The 20,968-nt window shown below is 42.6% G+C and overlaps 1 protein-coding gene across 1 annotated transcript in view; it reads left to right on the forward strand.

The window, feature by feature from the left end:
• LOC115174968 (connector enhancer of kinase suppressor of ras 3) overlaps positions 1-20,968 on the forward strand; it is a 45,872-nt gene that overhangs the window by 18,035 nt on the left and 6,869 nt on the right. The window contains exons 3-9 of the mRNA XM_029734043.1: positions 3,636-3,838; positions 4,702-4,789; positions 8,705-8,746; positions 18,493-18,612; positions 19,388-19,447; positions 19,576-19,644; positions 20,548-20,694. Of these exons, the coding sequence (XP_029589903.1) occupies positions 3,636-3,838; positions 4,702-4,789; positions 8,705-8,746; positions 18,493-18,612; positions 19,388-19,447; positions 19,576-19,644; positions 20,548-20,694 (729 nt within the window). The remainder of the gene's footprint in view (positions 1-3,635; positions 3,839-4,701; positions 4,790-8,704; positions 8,747-18,492; positions 18,613-19,387; positions 19,448-19,575; positions 19,645-20,547; positions 20,695-20,968) is intronic.

Consider the following 20,968-nt stretch of genomic DNA (forward strand, 5'->3'; position numbering starts at 1 on the left):
ATCCCAACAGAGGAACTGTGGTGCTTTGTCAGAGTGACTATCCTAGCTTCTGGGCCTGAGTAGCAGGCAGTTTACTTTGGGCACACTTTTCATCCGGAGGTGAAAATAGTGCCCCCTACCCTAGTGAGGTTAAGAGAGCTTTGGTGGTTGTATACCGGACCTTGTTATCTTTTAAGAGAGCTTTGGTGGTTGAAGGAAATTAACTGGGATCTTGACCATGTCCTACGTGAGAGGGAATATACATTATCTGGCCAATATAAAGTAGTGAGGGTCGAGTGTTGGCTGTGGGTGACTAGCAGGGCTGCATCACAAATGGCATCCTATACCCTACATAGTGCACTACTCCCTATAGGCCCTGGTCAAACGTAGTGCACTGTATAGGGAATTGGGTGCCATTTGGGATGCAATCTGGGCAGAGCTTTATGTTCTCGGGGATATCTCCTGGTGATCAGGAAACAGATGTGACCCCACCCCCCACCTGTAATACACACATCCCGCTCGGGAAAAGCCGTTACACCATTGTTCCTGTGGTTTCCGTCTGGTGATTGGTTCTGCTCCTGCCTCTCCTCTCTCCGACCGTGCCCAATACATCATAACTGCTGTAGATCTCAGAGTCAACACTTTCTCCTTTTCCTCCCTCTGTCACATGCTCTCTTCCTCCCTTTCTTCACTTTCCCTTTCCCCTCTTCAGCTTCTGAACAGGAATAGGCATTCCATTGGCTTCAGAAGTTTCCATTGCTTCTATGCTTCAGGATAGGAACGATCGCGCTGAACAGCTGTCGTGCGTGTCTGTGTGCATGTCTGTGTGCGTGTCTGTGTGTGTGTCTGTGTGCGTGTGTATCTGTGTTCATAGTGATCAAGGTAATAATTAAAGAGATTTTATTTGATCTCAATCAGACCTTGTTGGACTTTCTCATCCCACCATCCTTTGCACTTAATTAAGGCCTTTTTACCTCCGTCTACCATAGCTGTGCTACAGGGCTAGTGATCCACAGGTGTTACAGGGCCAGTGATCCACAGGGGTTACAGGGCCAGTGATCCACAGGTGTTACAGGGCCAGTGATCCACAGGTGTTACAGGGCCAGGGATCCACAGGTGTTACAGAGCCAGTGATCCACAGGTGTTACAGGGCCAGGGATCCACAGGTGTTACAGAGCCAGTGATCCACAGGTTTTACAGGGCCAGGGATCCACAGGTGTTACAGGGCCAGTGATCCACAGGTGTTACAGGGCCAGTGATCCACAGGTGTTACAGGGCCAGGGATCCACAGGTGTTACAGGGCCAGGGATCCACAGGTGTTACAGGGCCAGGGATCCACAGGTGTTACAGGGCTAGGGATCCACAGGTGTTACAGGGCCAGTGATCCACAGGTGTTACAGGGCCAGGGATCCACAGGTGTTACAGGGCCAGTGATCCACAGGTGTTACAGGGCCAGTGATCCACAGGTGTTACAGAGCCAGTGATCCACAGGTGTTACAGGGCCAGTGATCCACAGGTGTTACAGGGCCAGTGATCCACAGGTGTTACAGGGCCAGTGATCCACAGGTGTTACAGGGCCAGTGATCTGCAGGTGTTACAGGGCCAGGGATCCACAGGTGTTACAGGGCCAGTGATCCACAGGTGTTACAGAGCCAATGATCCACAGGTGTTACAGGGCCAGTGATCTGCAGGTGTTACAGGGCCAGTGATCCACAGGTGTTACAGAGCCAGTGATCCACAGGTGTTACAGAGCCAGTGATCCACAGGTGTTACAGGGCCAGTGATCTGCAGGTGTTACAGGGCCAGTGATCCACAGGTGTTACAGGGCCAGTGATCTGCAGGTGTTACAGGGCCAGTGATCCACAGGTGTTACAGAGCCAGTGATCCACAGGTGTTACAGAGCCAGTGATCCACAGGTGTTACAGGGCCAGTGATCCACAGGTGTTACAGAGCCAGTGATCCACAGGTGTTACAGAGCCAGTGATCCACATGTGTTACAGGGCCAGTGATCCGCAGGTGTTACAGGGCCAGGGATCCACAGGTGTTACAGGGCCAGTGATCCACAGGTGTTACAGGGCCAGAGATTCACAGGTGTTACAGGGCCAGGGATCCACAGGTGTTACAGGGCCAGTGATCTGCAGGTGTTACAGGGCCAGTGATCCACAGGTGTTACAGAGCCAGTGATCCACAGGCGTTACAGAGCCAGTGATCCACAGGTGTTACAGGGCCAGTGATCCACAGGTGTTACAGAGCCAGTGATCCACAGGTGTTACAGAGCCAGTGATCCACAGGTGTTACAGGGCCAGTGATCTGCAGGTGTTACAGGGCCAGGGATCCACAGGTGTTACAGGGCCAGTGATCCACAGGTGTTACAGGGCCAGAGATCCACAGGTGTTACAGGGCCAGGGATCCACAGGTGTTACAGGGCCAGTGATCCACAGGTGTTAGCCTGCTATTAAACCCCTAGAGCTGTGTAGATATGAAAGGGTTGATCGTTCTCCCTTGCCATCTTCCTCCCTCCCTTGTTCACACACTTACATTTACACTCAGCACAAACAAACACACACACACACACTTAGAATTTGAGGGAATTCAGGTAGATGTGGAGGGGAATATGTTTTAGTCAGATGATGGGCCATTCAGGTTGCCATGGTGACTGGTCCTGAGTGTAGGGGGATTGAGAACTTGGTCATGAACTTGGTCAGAGAGACTTGGTCATGAGAAAGACCCTGGAGTCCTTAATCCTCTGTCACTCTACATTACAACAGAAAGGTAATGGTGGTGTCTGAAATGGCACCCTTTTCACTCTGTAGTGCAGTACTTTTGGCCAGAGCCTATGAGGGCCCATGAGACTGGCCAAAGGTAGTGCACTATAGATAGAATAGGGTGCCATTTGGGACATAGGAAATGTTTGCTGAACTGAAGCCAGTTGGTTTTGAATGTAATTGATTACTTTATTTACATTTTATTTATTTAACCTTTATTTAACTAGGCAAGTCAGTTAAGAACAAATTCTTATTTACAATGACGGCCTACCCCGGCCAAACCCGGACGACGCTGGGCCAATTGTGCGCCCGCCCTATGGGACTCCCAATCACGTCCGGATGTGATGCAGCCTGGATTATAGCACACATGCTAATCACACTAATCAAAGCTCTGATAGCTACATATATGGTATGTGACTATGATAAACTTAGTGAGTCAGATAACCTGGGTGTATTTCTTTCTTATTTTTGAATGTTGTGTTATGAGAATATGCCCTTACATTTAAGCAATAAGTCACGAGGGGGTGTGATATATGGCCAATACACCACGGCTAAGGGCTGTTCTTAACGCAACGCGGAGTGCCTGGATACAGCCGTTAGCCATGGTATATTGGCCATATACCACAAACCCCCAAGGTGCTTTATTGCTATTATAAACTGGCTACCAACGTAATTAGAGCAGTAAAAATACATGTTTTGTCATACCCATGGTATAGGGTCTAATATACCACGGCTGTCAGCGAATCAGCATTCAGGGCTCGAACCACCCAGTTTATAATTTACATTTCGGTATTTTAGCGGACTTACAAGTCAGTGCATTCAACTAGGGTGGTTAAAACAACTAAAATCACAGTCAATGCAAGTACATTTTTTATCTCTTTTGTCTTCTAGAACTATGGGGTGGAGACAGACAACCTGAAGACTCTGGTTGGTCGTATGAGAGCGGCGTCCAACAACCTCCACAACTCAGCGTCGGAGCGCAGAAAGAACCCGTCGTACGAGGGCAAGAAGTCCCACAAACCCCCCAATGACTTCCTCACTGCTGTGGTGGAGCTCATCGGAGCAGCCAAGAGTCTACTGGCCTGGCTGGACAGGTAGGCTATACAAAACACACTTACACACATGCACGTAGGCAGTGGCACGCACACACACACAGACACACACAGACAGACAGACACGGAGAAATACACACACACACACACACACACACACACACAGACAGACAGACAGACAGACAGACAGACAGACAGACAGACAGACAGACAGACAGACAGACAGACAGACAGACAGACAGACAGACAGACAGACAGACAGACAGACAGACAGACACAGAGAAATACACACACACACACACACACACACACACACACACACTTAACATTTCATCTGGAAGGAATGCATTCTATTAGGGTCTTAAGTGATGCCCATATTAACATACATGTTATCTTGTTAAAGTCCTGACTTGAGGAAATGTTTTACTGTCTGGGAGTCAAAACAGCCACAGTGAAGTCTTTCCAAGTGAAGTAATGCAGCCGGTTGTATTCCTGTGCTTGTGTCGGCTTGAGACGCATTCCAGAAGGTCTGCGCTGCAAAATGAAACATCTGTATTGACAGACAACAGCAGATGCTGTTAGTAACCCCTCAAAACATGTTAGGGTGTGTACTGTAACCTACGTACAAGACGAGTCAAAGCACTTCTCATCAAGTCAACAACAATAATTGGTATTACATTTCTCACATACCTGGGTTGTTTTTATTTAGATGCTGTCTTCATGCATCTGTCACAAAACAACACTCATAATTGCTATATTATACAGAACTGTCATCACATTCAGCTTCATAATTGCACCTGATATTGTTATGATTGTACACACAGCAATAGATAGATTATTGCTGTGTTATTGGGGTTGTTGTAATTGGAACGACTCCTGTCCTTCCTCTGGTCTCTATATAACAGGACTTCTCTGACGGGGATCAGTGACTTCACCTCCACTAAGAACAGGATCATTCAGCTGTGTCTGGAGCTCACCTCCACCGTTCAGAAGGTTTGTTCTCTAATCATCACTATTCACTCTCATGAGGTTTCATAGGACTTTGGGATGACTTTGCCTGTAAGGAAACTACTTGTGTGTGTTTGTTAAATTAGCATGATGCATGAATATTTCTTTCATGCTCGTAGTCAACACACAAATTAAAATAGAGCCCCTCTCATGAACATTCTGGGAACCAAAAATGTCCGTTTTTTTAAAGGCATGTAAAAAGCAAAAACATCTCTGAGAAAATTCTCTGTGGTTTCAAAGGTAGCCCATCTCACATGAACTTCTAGGTTCACAACGTCTGTCACACGAGACCTTAAAAACCCGGCATGAGAGGCTACTTCTTTTCATCTATTACACATTGAGGTGGAGTTCAAATAGGAAGTGTTAGCTGAAGGTGTGCCCCACACAGACACTCACCACAGGATGCAATAAGAACAGGACGTCTGAATGGTTAAAGCACGTTTTTATTTTATTTTTTAAATTATTTTTTAGAGGGTGGATCAGCTTTAATATTGTGGATAGATTGTTGCTTTCATTAATGTAATTGTCTGCATCATTTCCAATCCCCCATATATTTTTGGGGTAAATATATATATCTATATATATACATACATACACATACGCACATGCACACATATATATAAACATTCATACACATACACACATATATATATATATATATATATATACATATATATATATATATATATATATATATATATATATATACACACACACATACATACACATACATACATGTATACATATACAATTGAAGTCAGAAGTTTACATACACTTAGGTTGGAGTCATTAAAAATCGTTTTTCAACCACTCCACAAATTTCTTGTTAACAAATTATAGTTTTGGCAAGTCGATTAGGACATCTATTTTGTGCATGACACAAGTAATTTTTCCAACAATTGTTTATAGACAGATTATTTCACTTATAATTTACTGTATCACAATTCCAGTTGGTCAGAAGTTTACATACACTAAGTTGACTGTGCCTTTAAACAGCTTGGAAAATTCCAGAAAATGATATCATGGCTTTAGAAGTTTCTGATAGGCTAATTGACATTATTTGAGTCAATTGGAGGTGTACCTGTGGATGTATTTCAAGGCCTACCTTCAAACTCAGTGCCTCTTTGCTTGACATCATGGGAAAATCAAAAGAAATCAGCCAAGACCCCAGAAAGAAATTGTAGACCTCCACAAGTCTGGTTCATTCTTGGGAGCAATTTCCAAATGCCTGAAGGTACCAAGTTCATCTGTACAAACAATAGTACGCAAGTATAAACACCATGGGACCACGCAGCTGTCATACCTGTCACGACTCCCGCCAAAGTCGGTCCCTCTCCTTGTTTGGGCGGCGTTCGGCGGTCGACGTCATCGGTCTTCTAGCCATCGCCGCTCCACTTGTCATTTTCCATTTGTTTTGTCTTGTTTTCCCGCACACCTGGTGTACATCCCCTCATTACTCTACGTGTATATTATCCTCTGTTCCCCCCCATGTCTGTGTGTGGTAATGTTTTTTCGTTACGTGTGTGTCTCTTCAGGCTGGTTTTGGGCCGGGTATTGTTATAACCCGTGGGTTGGTTATTTGTACCATTTTGTGTAATTTGTGCACTATCGCTTTGTTCCTTGGGCCGGAGTGTTGTGACGCAGTTGCGTCCGGCTGTTTTTCCTCTGCCTGAATATAGTGTGCCTGTTCACTCATCTCTGCTCTCCTGCACCTGACTTCCTTCGACCAGTTGGGCATACTCTGACAATACTGCTCAGGAAGGAGGCGCATTCTGTCTCCTAGAGATGAACGTACTTTGGTGCGAAAAGTGCAAATCAATCCCAGAACAACAGCAAAGGACCTTGTGAAGATGCTGGAGGAAACAGGTACAAAAGTATCTATATCCACAGTAAAACGAGTCCTATATCGACATAACCTGAAACGCCGCTGCAAGGAAGAAGCCACTGCTCCAAAACCGCCATAAAAAAGCCAGACTACAGTTTGCAACTGAACATGGGGACAAAGATCGTACTTTTTGGAGAAATGTCCTCTGGTCTGATGAAACAAAAATAGAACTGTTTGGCCATAATGACCATCTTTATGTTTGGAGGAAAAAGGGGGACGCTTGCAAGCCGAAGAACACCATCCCAACCGTGAAGCACGGGGGTGGCAGTATCATGTTGTGGAGGTGCTTTGCTGCAGGAGGGACTGGTGCACTTCACAAACTAGATGGCATCATGAGGAGGAAAATGATGTGGATATATTGAAGCAACATCTCAAGACATCAGTCAGGAAGTTAAAGCTTGGTCGCAAATGGGTCTTCCAAATGGACAATGACCCCAAGCATACTTCCAAAGTTGTGGCAAAATGGCTTAAGGACAACAAAGTCAAGGCATTGGAGTGGCCATCACAAAGCCCTGACCTCAATCCCATGGACAAATTGTGGGCAGAACTGAAAAAGCGTGTGCGAGCAAGGAGGCCTACAAACACGACCAAGTTACATCAGCTCTGTCAGGAGGAATGGGCCAAAATTCACCCAACTTATTGTGGAAAGCTTGTGGAAGGCTACCCGAAACGTTTGACCCAAGTTAAACAATTTAAAGGCAATGCTACCAAATACTAATTGTGTGTATGTAAACTTCTGACCCACCGGGAATGTGATGAAAGAAATAAAAGCTGAAATAAATAATTCTCTCTACTATTATTCGGACATTTCACATTTTTAAAATCAAGTGGTGAAATCAGATGCTTCTGACCAACTGGAATTGTGATACAGTGAATTATAAGTGAAATAATCTGTCTGTAAACAGTTGTTGGAAAAATTACTTGTGTCATGCACAAAGTAGATGTCCTAACCGACTTGCCAAAACTATAGTTTGTTAACAAGAAATTTGTGGAGTGGTTGAAAAACAAGTTTTAACTTCAGACTTCAAATGTATATACATACACACTTTTTTTGAATATACCTTCCTTTATTATTCCCCAAACCCTACCACCGCTCCCCCATTGGAGTAAATTAGTGAACAACAACACTTAGGCTTCTACTTCCAGCTTATACATACTATATACATTTTACAGACACAATCTATTTTACAATAGTTATATTTTGTTTGTTTTTAGTCCTGGCCTTCATCTATTTCTGATGTCCATCCAGTTGGATTTATATTTGCCATATATTTTTAACTGTGCTATTTCACAAAAGTTCTGAACCTATATTCATTTTACAGACCCCGTATGTTTTACATTTGTTATGGTGTTGGTATCAGTCCCACCCAACAGCTCCATTCAACCCCTCCCATCTATCTCTTAACACCATCCATTTTGGATTTCTATTTGACATATATTTATCAACTGTGCTGTGATGCTTCACAAAAGTACTGATGTTCTCACTGAAGACCTCCACCAGCAGCACGTGGGAGGAAGAAAGATCAGCCTAATTCTGCTCTCTCCCTCAAAACGTGAAGTATACAGAGTCTGTTGTGTCCCAAATGGCACCCTGTTCCCTATATAGTGCACTAGCCAATAGGGTCCTGGTCAAAAGTAGTGCACTAAAAAGGAATAGGTTGCTATTTAGGACACAGTCATAGTGAAGGATACAGAGTGGGAGCAGTGTCCTCTCCACCTCACTGCTCCCTATAGTTAAGTGACGTCCCACAGATCTGTCGTGCAATCATCTTGTCACACTGTTTACAGGGAGTTGTTATTTAAGTGCCCACAAGACACATCATCCTGTATATTTGGGATGCTTTTTGCATTCCTGTTTGATTTCACTCCCAAGTTTTTTATTTCCACAAATATTTGTCCTTCGCACACTGCTAATTTGTGTTTTCGTTCACTATTTCCTGCTACGCCTCAGAGGGACACAGCTTAAGTGTTTTACTGTAGCATCTTGTGAAATATACTTCTGTCTCTGATTGCAGGACTGCACAGTTTATGACATGGAGGAGAAGATTCTGGAAGTGGTAAGTGGTGCATCCTCTTTTTACCTCTGGTCTGGTCTATTCACCAAGTCAGCCCTGGAGCTTCAAAATAAACACACTGCATACAGATATACACACAGGAAGCACACACACACATACACACAGATACACACAGGCAAAGCATGTACACACACACACACACACACACACTTCCCTTTCCTGTAGAGACTGCCATGGTTCTTGTGATGTCTGATGTGTTCCCGTATGGGTGCAGGGCTTTGTTTATACAGTTCAGAGCTGTTTTCCAAATGACACCCTATTCCCTATATAGTGTACTATTATTGACCAGACCGTTATGGACATGGTCAAAAGTCATGCACTACATGGGGAATAGGGTGCCATTTGGGACACATCCCAGTGCTGTGATGGTCTACAGAAGCCCTGCTTCCACATCCTGTGTGAGATAGCCCTGCCTGGGGGGCCGTTGGGCTACACAGTCAGCTGAAAACTTCATTAACTAAGTGATAATATTAGTTTGGATCAGGAGCTTCCCTCAGAAGCTGACCTACTGTATAACCTCAGCCTCCAATGCTGTGCTGTTTACAGCCAAGTTGTACAATGCTTATGTAAGTCTGGGTCAGGCTGTTGCAGCTTTAAAGCTAATATCCCTCAATACTACCCATTTTGCCATGAGGCAGAGAGAAAACTTTTCAGTTTTAAAGTTTAAATTAAAGTGCATTTATGTAAAAAAAAAAATACAGAAAGTATTGAGTTGTGTATACCAATATCCCTGTAAGCCTCCCAGGCCCATGTTGCCCAGGTTAGATGAATAATATTAGAGTCTTTCCACCAATTGAGTGTCTTTTAAGAAGTGTAATTTGGTTACAAAATTCAAAAGGCACTCGCACATCTGAGCAATCTTGTTGCAGGTGCATGGCAACAGTTGAAACAGGATGAAGGAAAAAAGGAAACCGCACACTGCTCTTGATAGTATCACTTATATTTAATAAGCTTACGTGTTGGGCCTTCATCAGAGCTTTTGTGAATTTTCTGAAAACAGCACCTCTATGTGGACCTAGCCCCACCCACATCCGTTCCACGCATGGAAAGGGGATGGAGGCAAAGGAAAAATAAATAAGTGCTACCAAACATAACAATATGCATTTCACAAATATTACAAAAGTGTATAGATAAGACGCATTGAATACGTCCATAAAATCACAATGAGGACATAGCAAGTTTTCATTAATCATTGGGTACATCATACGAAAAACATCAGAGTAATCTTAGATAGGGACATATTTCAAATTCACAACATAACATACATAGGCATTTCATCATTAAGTCCTTTGGGAAATAATGTCTGGAGGGTGAAAATCCTAAAACATTCTCTTTTGCTCAGAGTATTATTAATATCACCTCCCCTGTCTGATATCTTAACTTTCTCTATGCCACAAAATCTAAAGGTAGAAATGTCATGTTTTAGGTCATTAAAATGTACTGCGACTGGATAATCCCTGTCGTTTCTCCTGATTGAACTTTTATGTTCACTAATTCTCTGTTTGAGAGAGCGGAGGTTTTACCGACATAGCAGAGCCTACATGGACATTTAATAATGTAAATAACATGGGTGGTGGTGCACGTAATGATATCGTTTATTTGAAACCGTTTTCCTGTGTGGGGGTGGCAGAAATATTCATACTTCATCATATTGTTGCACTGTGCGCATCCTCTGCATTTATAGCTACCATTTGGTAGAGGGCGTAAAAGAGCCTGGCTGATTTTCTTTCGTGGCTGGCAGTTGGCATGAACCAATTTATCGCGTAAATTGCGACCTCTCCAATACACAATGAGTGGTGGATTTTTAAATTCAGCCGGCAAAGCTGGATCCGATGATAAAATATGCCAGTGTTTCTTGACCACACCTCCCACTTTCCGCGAATTCAAAGTATATGTGGTTGTGAACATAACGGAGTGTTATTTTGCTTTAGCGGGTCTTTTTTGTAACAATTCATCTCGTGTTTTTCCCAATGCCAAATGAAGAGCTTCATCCACACATTGTGGCGAATAGCCTCTTCTTAGAAACCTAGTGCGCATCTCCACTGCTTTTTCTAGATAATCCTCTTTGGAGTAGCATATACGACGCAGTCTGGAAAACAGGCTTCTAGGAAGTCCTCTTTTTAGTGGCTCAGGATGGAAGCTGTCCCCCTGTAATAGAGTATTTCTGTCTGTTTCTTTTCTATACAGAGTTGTAAACAGGGTTCCATTTGATTTCTCAATCCACATATCGAGGTAATGAACGCGCTGTGTGTCACTTTCAATAGTGACACACAGAGTGTCACTTTCAATAGTGAATTTGAGATTGGGATCAATGTCATTGAGTAGTGCCATAAAATCTGACAGCTCTTGTTCAGTTCCTTCCCATATGCAAAAAATGTCGTCAATATATCGATACCACTTCAGGATTTTATTCAAAAATGGGTTTTTGTTATTGACAAAACGTTCTTCAAATAGACCCACATAGAGGTTAGCATAGCTCGGAGAGAATGTGGAGCCCATCGATGTTCAATTCGTTTGGAGGTAGTATTCATCATCAAACCTAAAATAGTTATACTTCAAAACATATTCTGCCAGCTCTAGAATAAAGTTTGTTGGTGAATATTCATTAGTATCACTGTCTCCCAAATAGTGAGCTAGTGCTGCCAGCCCCCCCACATGGGGAATGCTGGTATATAGACTCTCCACATCTAATATGACCAGAATACAGTCTTCTTTTAAACCCGTTATTGGTGACATCTTGTTTATGAAGTCTATAGTCTTTTACATAAGATGGCAATGCTTGCACATGAGTTTTAATAAAAGCATCTACAAAGTTCGACAATGGCTCTAGCATTGAGCCTATTCCTGCAACCACTGGTCTGCCTGGATAATTGCCTTGTTGTGTTTTAGGTTTGTGTAATTTCGGTAAAATGTACAGGCATGGACGTATGGCACATTTACAGCAAAGATATTCATATTCAGGTTTTGAGATAAGGTGGTTTAATAGGGCTCCAAATTAGAGCATATAACCCTTTGGAACACCTGTGTGGGATCAACAGTTTTCTATAGAAACGTTCATTACTGAGTTGTCTCTGAATTTCTTCTTTATATTTTTCATAGTCTAATACAACCACAGCACCCCCCTTGTCTGCAGGTTTAATAACCAATGATGAATCTTTCATTAATTCATTAAGTGCCTTTTCTTCTGTTCTAGTGAGATTTTTCTGAATGTGGTTTGTTTGTCTCGTATACACTGACATGGCTTCTTGTTCGACTAACCTACAATAGGTGTTAATCGAAGAGTTGTTAACTATGGGACAGAATTTGCTTTTGGGCTTAAAATGTGTGCCAGTTCATTGATGTGTTTCTTGGCCCGAAACAGTGTTTTGTGAAAACACATACTTAAGTTTAATCTTGCGAAAGAATTTGAACAGATCTACTTTCGTATCAAATGGTTTATCTGTACATGTAGGTACAAAAGAGAGGCCCTTAGATAAGACTGAGACTTGAGCGTCAGTAAGGTCTTTTTTGGAGAGGTTAATTACCGCGTCCTGCTGTAGCTCCGTGTCCACGGCCTGTGATCCTGGTCTCCTCTTCGACCGCTTGCCTCTCCTACATCGTTTCTTTTCTTTCCTAGAGCCTTGTGTTGCTTCCGGGCTAGAAAAACCGACACGTAAGCTTATTAAATATCAGTGATACTATCAAGAGCAGTGTGCGGTTTCCTTTTTTCCTTCAAGAAGTGTAACTTGGTAAAAAAAAAGTTAATTTCACTGAATTTCAACATTCTGTCAGAAAAAGCACACAACTTCATAAAAAACATACTTTCCTATCTCAAGAGGTTGATGATTTGTTCTTAAATCAGCCATGAATCAATCCCTTGTGAAAGGGGGAATGGAATCTTGTTGTGTGCAACAGGGAGTGGCAATTGAATGCAAGCTTCACACCTTTTTTATTTTTTTATTTTTATATATTTCTACCCTGTCTATCTATGGGTAACAGGTTTGACTTGTTATGCTCGACCTGCTCAGTTTTCCACCACAAAACATCAGAAAATGTCCAAAAAGAGTAGAACTAGCTCATCTGCTTTTACACTATGATTTGAATATTAAATGTTCAATCTTAATTTAGAAAAAAAATATTTAAAAAGGAATAGTTTCACCATATAACAGTTACGTTCACGTTACAGGGTTGACCTTAAAATGAGGGACAGACGTCCATGGACCCCACTTTGAGAACCACTGCTGTAGAGTTCTCTAGGAACACACTAACACCTCCCTTTATTCTTGAAGACCCCTAACTACAGCCCCAAGCACCAAGTAATGACAAAGCTATGACAACATGGATTGTAAAAGGGCCCTACCTATCTGCCCTATGTTATGACTTAGAATGATTGGCACCTTGTGGTGCAAATGAAGTTCCTATGGTAACTTGTTTGTCAGAAGACAAATCCAAAACAGAAGGGTGTGGAAAACAACGAAATCGAATTCAATGAGTGGCAGTGTACAGAGCTACAAGGCAAAGTAACACCCAGCGTAAAATGTCCCTTGAAGGAACCCCAGTCATTATGAGCCATTATACAACGGGTGGGTCTAATCCTGAATTCTGATTGGTTAAAAGTGCATTCCAGCTGGTGTCTATTCCACAAGTAACCACCGGCTAAATCAATTTACTCTGTTCCATCGGACTGCGCAATCCACAGTCTCATCAACCTAGGCGGGGAAGTTATAAACTTGATCTCCACTATTAAAAGCATCTAGACATTATCTCACATTTCTTTTAGACTAACATTTAGTTTTCAACAGCGGAGATTTGTATAAACCTTGTTGTCTGTCTCTCCGACATTTGCAACATTGTTTCAATATTCAAATTCGATCTCCAACTGTCCCATAGTAATGAACGTGTAGGGGTCGGGAGGAGAGAGAGAGGCAGGCAGCGTTTCACAGCCAGTCGAAATCATGAATTAGCTGGCATCATTTTTATGGATATATACAAAGAAATGTCAATTGAAAATGTTTTGAAACGAAGTGGAGCTAGTTTGCAGCCTTTCCAGCTTCAGATTGAAGTTATTGTGTTAGCTATGTTGTTGGCTAGCTCCTCTGAACAACAGTGTCCTAACGAGAGGGCACATTTTCTATACTAGGTGAAATTGTGCCTCATTAGCTCATTGTTATAAATGTATCCAAATAAATGTCACCAGAAAACAGCTTAAACAAATGCAGCTATTGTTGTTATTCTGGCTGCACTGTTTGACATGACTGTAAGTTAGCCGTAATTGGCTAGCTAGCAAGCAAGGGATAAGAACGTGGCTTTACAACGAACGACTGGGTCGCGTCCATAGATACAGAACAAAAAGACTGAACGACTGGGTCGCGTCTCTGGCAATAGAACGAACGACGCATCCCAGTTTGCCGGCCCTCAACGACAACACCCGTGCCAATATATCCTCCAAACACCCGCTTCTTCTTTGATAGGGTTTAACGGCTGTTGGCATCCAATGTTAATGGTGCATTACCGCCACCAACTGGACGGGTATTGAATAAGAAACAACAACAAAAAACATTCCAGGAAAGGGGGAAAAGACATCGTACAAAATAAAACACTAAAAAAACATCATACTTCTTCAATCACAGTCCACTCCAAAATACATCCCTAGATAGGGCTACATTCACCGCCTCGGCTGTGAAATCACGAAGACCCAAAAAAGGTTCAGCAGCATTCACAATTATTACAATTTTCTTAGACTTCTCAGCTTGTGCTGTACAGTTTATGACCATTACAATAAATAATACAAAGTTCACCTTTTTAACATGTAGCATTTCAATATCCCTCAGTTGATGAGAAACCTTCCCTGGTCGTGGTGGCTCTACTACCATTTGTTCTTCCCCACCACTCGTTCCTTTCAGTTTTCTCACCGCCTCCAGATAGGAGACACTCTGGACACTCCTTACCCTTGACACCTCATTTTCCTTCACCCTAACAGGGCACCCCAAGAATTCAGGCGCCTGTTCACCTCCACAGTTGCAGCATTTCCCTTCATCTGGCATACGATATTCTTTCCTTGTGCACACACTTGACACATGACCCAATCTTTTACATTTTGACACGGGCTTGTGCACAAAAGCTCTTACAGGGTATCTCATGAATCCTAACTTTATACAGTGGTTCATCCTTTAAAAGTTGCAGCATACTGCAGCACAGCTTGAATGGAACCGCAGAATTCTATGACACATTATTTAAGTGTTAGCCATTGGAACCATTAAAGCTAGTTAGTGCTAGTTTGACCACCAGAGGGCATCCTTGAGAAGCATTTGATAGCCTTCAATAGTGGCTGTACTAGAGAATTTAAAACCTTTTTTTGAGAGAACATAGCTTATGGGACTGATTTTAAGAAATTTTGCTTAATTAATTTGATTGATATTATGGTGTTTCAATTCCAAGAAAAACGAAAAACCCTCTGGGTTTCCATTAGGATGGAACGGAAAATATGGCGCTGTACAACATGACGGTCAGGAGTAGGCTACAGTACTGGGCTATTTAGCTAAAGAATTCCCGTGTCGTGCGGGCACGCGGGAGACCAGGGTTCCTTTCCCTGACTGGGAGGAAGGAGTAGGCTGTCTTTGTAAATAAGAATTTGTTCTTAACTGACTTGCCTAGTTAAATAAAGGTTACACTAAGGGGATAACATTTATACAGCCTAATTGTATAATTGTAGTCTAACCAATACCCAAATGGTGATTCAGTGAAAATAAAATCTCATTGATTTATCAAACCAGTCCCCATGCTTGTCTCAAAGCAGCATGAAACAGTGCTAAAATAGTTGTAGGCTATTGCTTCAAATCCTATTGCTTCTAACTTCAATATGCTCTTTAAATAAATAAGACCTACAACACTTTTAACAGCACATTACTCAACACTAGTGAGACTCATGTCGCCTACAGGGGTCCACCCCCCCTCCCCCTTCATTCTCCTTCCTTCCCTATGGGCTAGGTCCGTCTTCTGTGCGCAGCTCTGCGGCCCATCCTGTGCCCCCTGCCCTCGTGCTTTGAACCTCGCGCGCACATCGCTATTTCAGTGGATAAAGCTGGAGAACTGCAAGGCTGTCCCATTGTGTGCCCCTCGGGAGCCATGACCAATATGACCAATATATATTGTCCTGCTCATAATAATATATCTGTGAGAATATCCAAGGGGCTTTTATATGATTCTAAATTAATAATAATAATAATCGCTTTGTTTAAAAAATAACAATATTTTGGAGATTATTTAATTTTCAAATAACGTAAAATGAGCGAGATAAAGGCCTTTCTTGAACATGGGGTGAGATATTGTTACTAATTTGTAAATAAAGCCAGTTTGTCATTTAGAATTGTTTATTGTTTTTAGAGGGAGAGAAACCAAAAACCTACAGTCATCTCATGGGTCTCCCAGTCGAGGCCGGCGTGGGTATTGAACCAGCATCGGTAGCAACACAGCTTGCACTGCGATTCAGTGTCTTAGACCGCTGCACCACTCAGGCGCTGTACAACGTGACTGTTTGGGAGTGGCCTACACTACTACAGAAACACAGTAGCGCCTTGGGACCCAAAAGCATAATCAGTGCTCTAACTCCCCCTTGTGCTGGTCTGGTGCAATGAAGTAGTGACGCAGGGTACCGTACTAAACCACAAATTACCTCTAAGTCCCGCAGCATAATCGCAAAACTTTTAGTGGAGCAACCACTGTAAGAGAAGGGAGAAATCCTTCATCAAAGAACAGTAGCATGGATGAAGTGAACTTCTTTTCTCCGTCCACCATACAGGTCAGTCGACGTGCACCAACCACTCCATCGATGTCTTCAGTTATGTCCTCTGCCTTTATTTCTTGCGCCACCCCAGAAATATCCCCCTTGATAGGTGCCCTGCTACGAAAATCCATGCAGGAATCATTCCACTCAGATATTTTTTGTCTTAACACACGCTTCTTCTGCTCCGCAGACACACAAAAAATCGAAATAAGACCACTTCTTGTGACACATTCCAGATTTTCCTGGAGAATAAACGGATTTCTCAAGTAGCATTGATCCAAAACCCTGACTCCGACCAAAAATTGATTCTTGTGGTTTCCTATTTTCCAACATAGCTTTACTTGTTTCCCTTTTTCTTCGCCACTGTAACCCACTCATTCTTACTTTCTGGTCTATTAGCTTCACTCAACTCACTAGCAGTTTCAAACAAAACCTCAGTTTCCGCCATCTTCCATCCCCCACATCCATTCCTTCCAACCTCCAAACACAGGCTTCTCTGGCATTATCACTTAATTATAAACTGGGTGATTCGAGCCCTGAGTGCTGATTGGCTGACAGCCGTGGTATATCAGACCATAAACCACGGGAATGACAAAATATTTATTTTTACTTCTCTAATTACGTTGGTAACCAGTTTCTAAAAGCAATAAGGCACCCTGGGTGGTATATGGCCAATATACCATGGCTAAGGGCTGTATCCAGGCACTCCGTGTTGCATCGTGCATAAGAACAGCTCTTAGCCATGGTATATTGGCCATATACCACACCCCTTCGGGCCTTATTGCTTATTTAACCAATCCAGTCATTAGCACTAACGTGTGACTACAGTCTTTCCCTCCCTTCACCTGAAGTTTAGCTCCATCATGCATCACACACCAGAGATCCAACACACCAGAATAGCTCTTTACAACAACCATAATCTCGTCCCCAGGCTAATTGTGCATACATTACGAGGCAGTGTCTTGTTAACAAGATTACAATGATGATGGTTATTTCTCCAAAGTTCAGTATACTGAATAAAAATATAAAACGCAACATGCAACAATTTCTAAGATTTTACTCAGTTACATAAATATATGAGGAAAAAAGTCCATTGAAATAAATTCATTAGGCCCTAATCTATGGATTTCACATGACTGGGAATACAGATATGCATTTTAGGGTTACAGATACCTTGGGCCTCAGGATCTCGTTGGGGTATTGTTGTATATTCAAATTGTCAATCGATAAAATGCAATTGCGTTTGTTGTCTGTAGCTTATACCTGCCTATGCCATAACCCCACCGCCACAGTGGGGCACTCTGAGCAAACCGCTCACCCACACAACGCCATACACATGGTCTGCGGTTGTGAGGCCGGTTGGACCTACTGCCAAATTCTCTAAAACGATGTTGGAGGCGGCTTATGGTAGAGAAATGAATAATCAATTGTCTGTCAACAGCTCTGGTGGACATTCCTGCAGTCAGCATGCCAATTGTATGCTCCCTCAACTTGAGACATTTATGGCATTGTGTTGTGTGAAAAAACTGCACATTTTAGAGTGGCCATTTATTGTCCCCAGCACAAGTATGCTACATCTGTCAGGTGGATGGATTATCTTGGCAATGGATAAATGCTCACTAACAGGGATGTAAATACATTTGTGTACAATATTTTAGAGAAATAAGCTTTTTGTACGTATGGAACATTTCTGGGATATTTTATTTCAACTTAGCAAATATTTTTGTTCAGTGTATATTGGTGTTCTGAGACAACGTAGCTGAGTGTATTCAGTTATATGTTTAATTCTATGGTTTTTACTAGATTACTTGTAGTTTTTCATGTTGTTTGTCTGTAATTTTTGTAATGACTTGGCGCTGCCTATCTTGGCCAGGACGCTCTTGAAAAAGAGATTTTAAATCTCAATGAGCCCTTCCTGGTTAAATAAAGGTTAAATAAAAAATAAAATAAAAATGTTCCATTCCAGTCTGTGGCTCTGAACGTGATCAGTGAGCAGACGATGAGGACGACCTCTGACCCCCAGAAGAGTCAGATGGCCTGTCTGGAGGAGGTCCATATCACCAACGTCAGACCTAGGGATGGACTGGTGAGAAGAGTTAGCTTGCATCCCAAATGGCACCCTATACCGTATACAGTGGTGTAAATACTTTAAAGTACTACTTAATTCGATTTTTGGGGTATCTGTACTTTACTTTACTATTTATATTTTTGCATACTTTTACTTCACTACATTCCTAAAGAAAATAATATTATTTTTACTCCATAAATTTTCACTGACACCCAAAAGTACTTGGTACATTTTGACAGGAAAATTGTCCAATTCACACACTTGTCAAGAGAACATCCCTGGTCATCCCTACTGTCTCTGATCTGGTGGCCTCACTAAACACAAACGCTGTGTTTGTAAATTATGTCTGAGTGTTGGAATTTGAAATGGTTTATGCTTTTACTTTTGATACTTAAGTACATTTTAGCAATTATATTTATTTTTGATACTTAAGTATACTTAAAACCAAATACTTTTAGACTTTAACTCAAGTAATATTTTACTGGTTGACTTTGACTTTTACTAGTCATTTTCTATTAAGGTATCTTTACTTTTACTCAAGTATGACAATTTAGTACTTTTTCCGCCGCTGACCGTATACTGTATAGTGCACAACGTTTGACCAGGGCCCATTGGGGTCAGGTCAAAAAGTAGTGACCAAGTAGGAAATAGGGTGGCATATAAGAAGCTGACTTATACTTGAAATTAGAGAAGAGTCTTTCATGATCAGCCCGAGCTAGATGTACTGCTTGATTTCTCAGTCTCTGAGATTGATTGCTTCTTCCTTACATTATGCTGTCCTGTATCATCTCAGGGGTTGTATATCAAATCCACCTACGACGGACTTCACATCATCACTGGAACCACAGAACATGTGAGTATCCCGTCTATCCCGATAGTAGTAGTCCAAGATGGTCTGCAGTGATCCAGTCAGAGTTAATGTACAGTACTGTGATGTCTCCTTGCTCATCGTCTGTCTTTCTGTTGTCCTCTGCACTCCAGTCTCCAGCAGACAGAACACACAGGATCCACGCAGGAGACGAGGTCGTCCAGGTCAACAAGCAGACAGTGGTAGCTACCTCATAGGGCTTCTCTCATCTGTCCATTATCTCTCAGCCTAACCCAGGGCTGAGAGAGACCAAACATCTTTGTTAAATCAACAACAAGCTCTTACTCAATAATGATAGGAGCACAGGGATAGACAGAAAGTGTTGATGATGAAGGGTCTGCTGATGGGACTGATGATGGTGGGAGTGATGATGGTGTGAGTGATGATGATGATGATGGGAGTGATGATGATGGGAGTGATGATGATGATGGGAGTGATGATGGTGGATGTGATGATGGTGGGAGTGATGATGGTGTGAGTGATGATGATGATGGGAGTGATGATGATGGGAGTGATGATGATGGGAGTGATGATGGTGGATGTGATGATGATGATGATGGGAGTGATGATGATGATGGGAGTGATGATGATGGATGTGATGATGGGAGTGATGATGATGATGGGAGTGATGATGGTAGATGTGATGATGATGATGGGAGTGATGATGATGATGGGAGTGATGATGATGGATGTGATGATGGGAGTGATGATGATGATGGGAGTGATGATGGTAGATGTGATGATGATGATGGGAGTGATGATGATGATGGGAGTGATGATGATGATGGGAGTGATGATGATGGATGTGATGATGTCAGTGATGATGATGGATGTGATGATGGGAGTGATGATGATGATGGGAGTGATGATGATGATGGGAGTGATGATGATGATGTGATGATGTCAGTGATGATGATGGATGTGATGATGGGGGTGATGATGATGGATGTGATGATGGATGTGATGAAAGGTCTACTGATGGGAGTAGTGATGATGGGAGTGATGATGATGGATGTGATGATGAGGGTTGTGATGCTGGATGGGTCTGACGAGGTGTCCTATCTGTCTGTCTGTGGTGCCTCCAGGTGGGCTGGCAGCTGGAGAACCTGGTGGGTAAGCTGAAGGCGGACCCAGCAGGCGTTACTCTGGTGGTGAAGAAGAGGCCCTCGGGTACCTTTAGCTTCACCCCGGCCCCCCTGAAGAACATGCGCTGGAGGCCCCTTCTGGTGCAGGTAGAGCCGTAATACATACACACACACACACACACACACACACACACACAGCTTGATTGAAGAACAACCGTAGAACAGGTAGACCCAGCCCCCTTATCCCCGTTGATATCATAGTGTTGAATCAATTCTGGATTTATTTTCATCTGTCATTATAGGTGTGACATTTTTGTGTTTGGTATCCCAGAGCTGTTTGTTTTTGATGGGGTTTGACAAGATAGGACAAGTTCCTCAGTTATTCAGCCACCCGGGCTGCGTCTTTCAGTGGATGGGTTGT

This window comes from Salmo trutta, chromosome 35, assembly GCF_901001165.1.
Source record: "Salmo trutta chromosome 35, fSalTru1.1, whole genome shotgun sequence".
In the NCBI taxonomy this organism is placed as follows: domain Eukaryota; kingdom Metazoa; phylum Chordata; class Actinopteri; order Salmoniformes; family Salmonidae; genus Salmo; species Salmo trutta.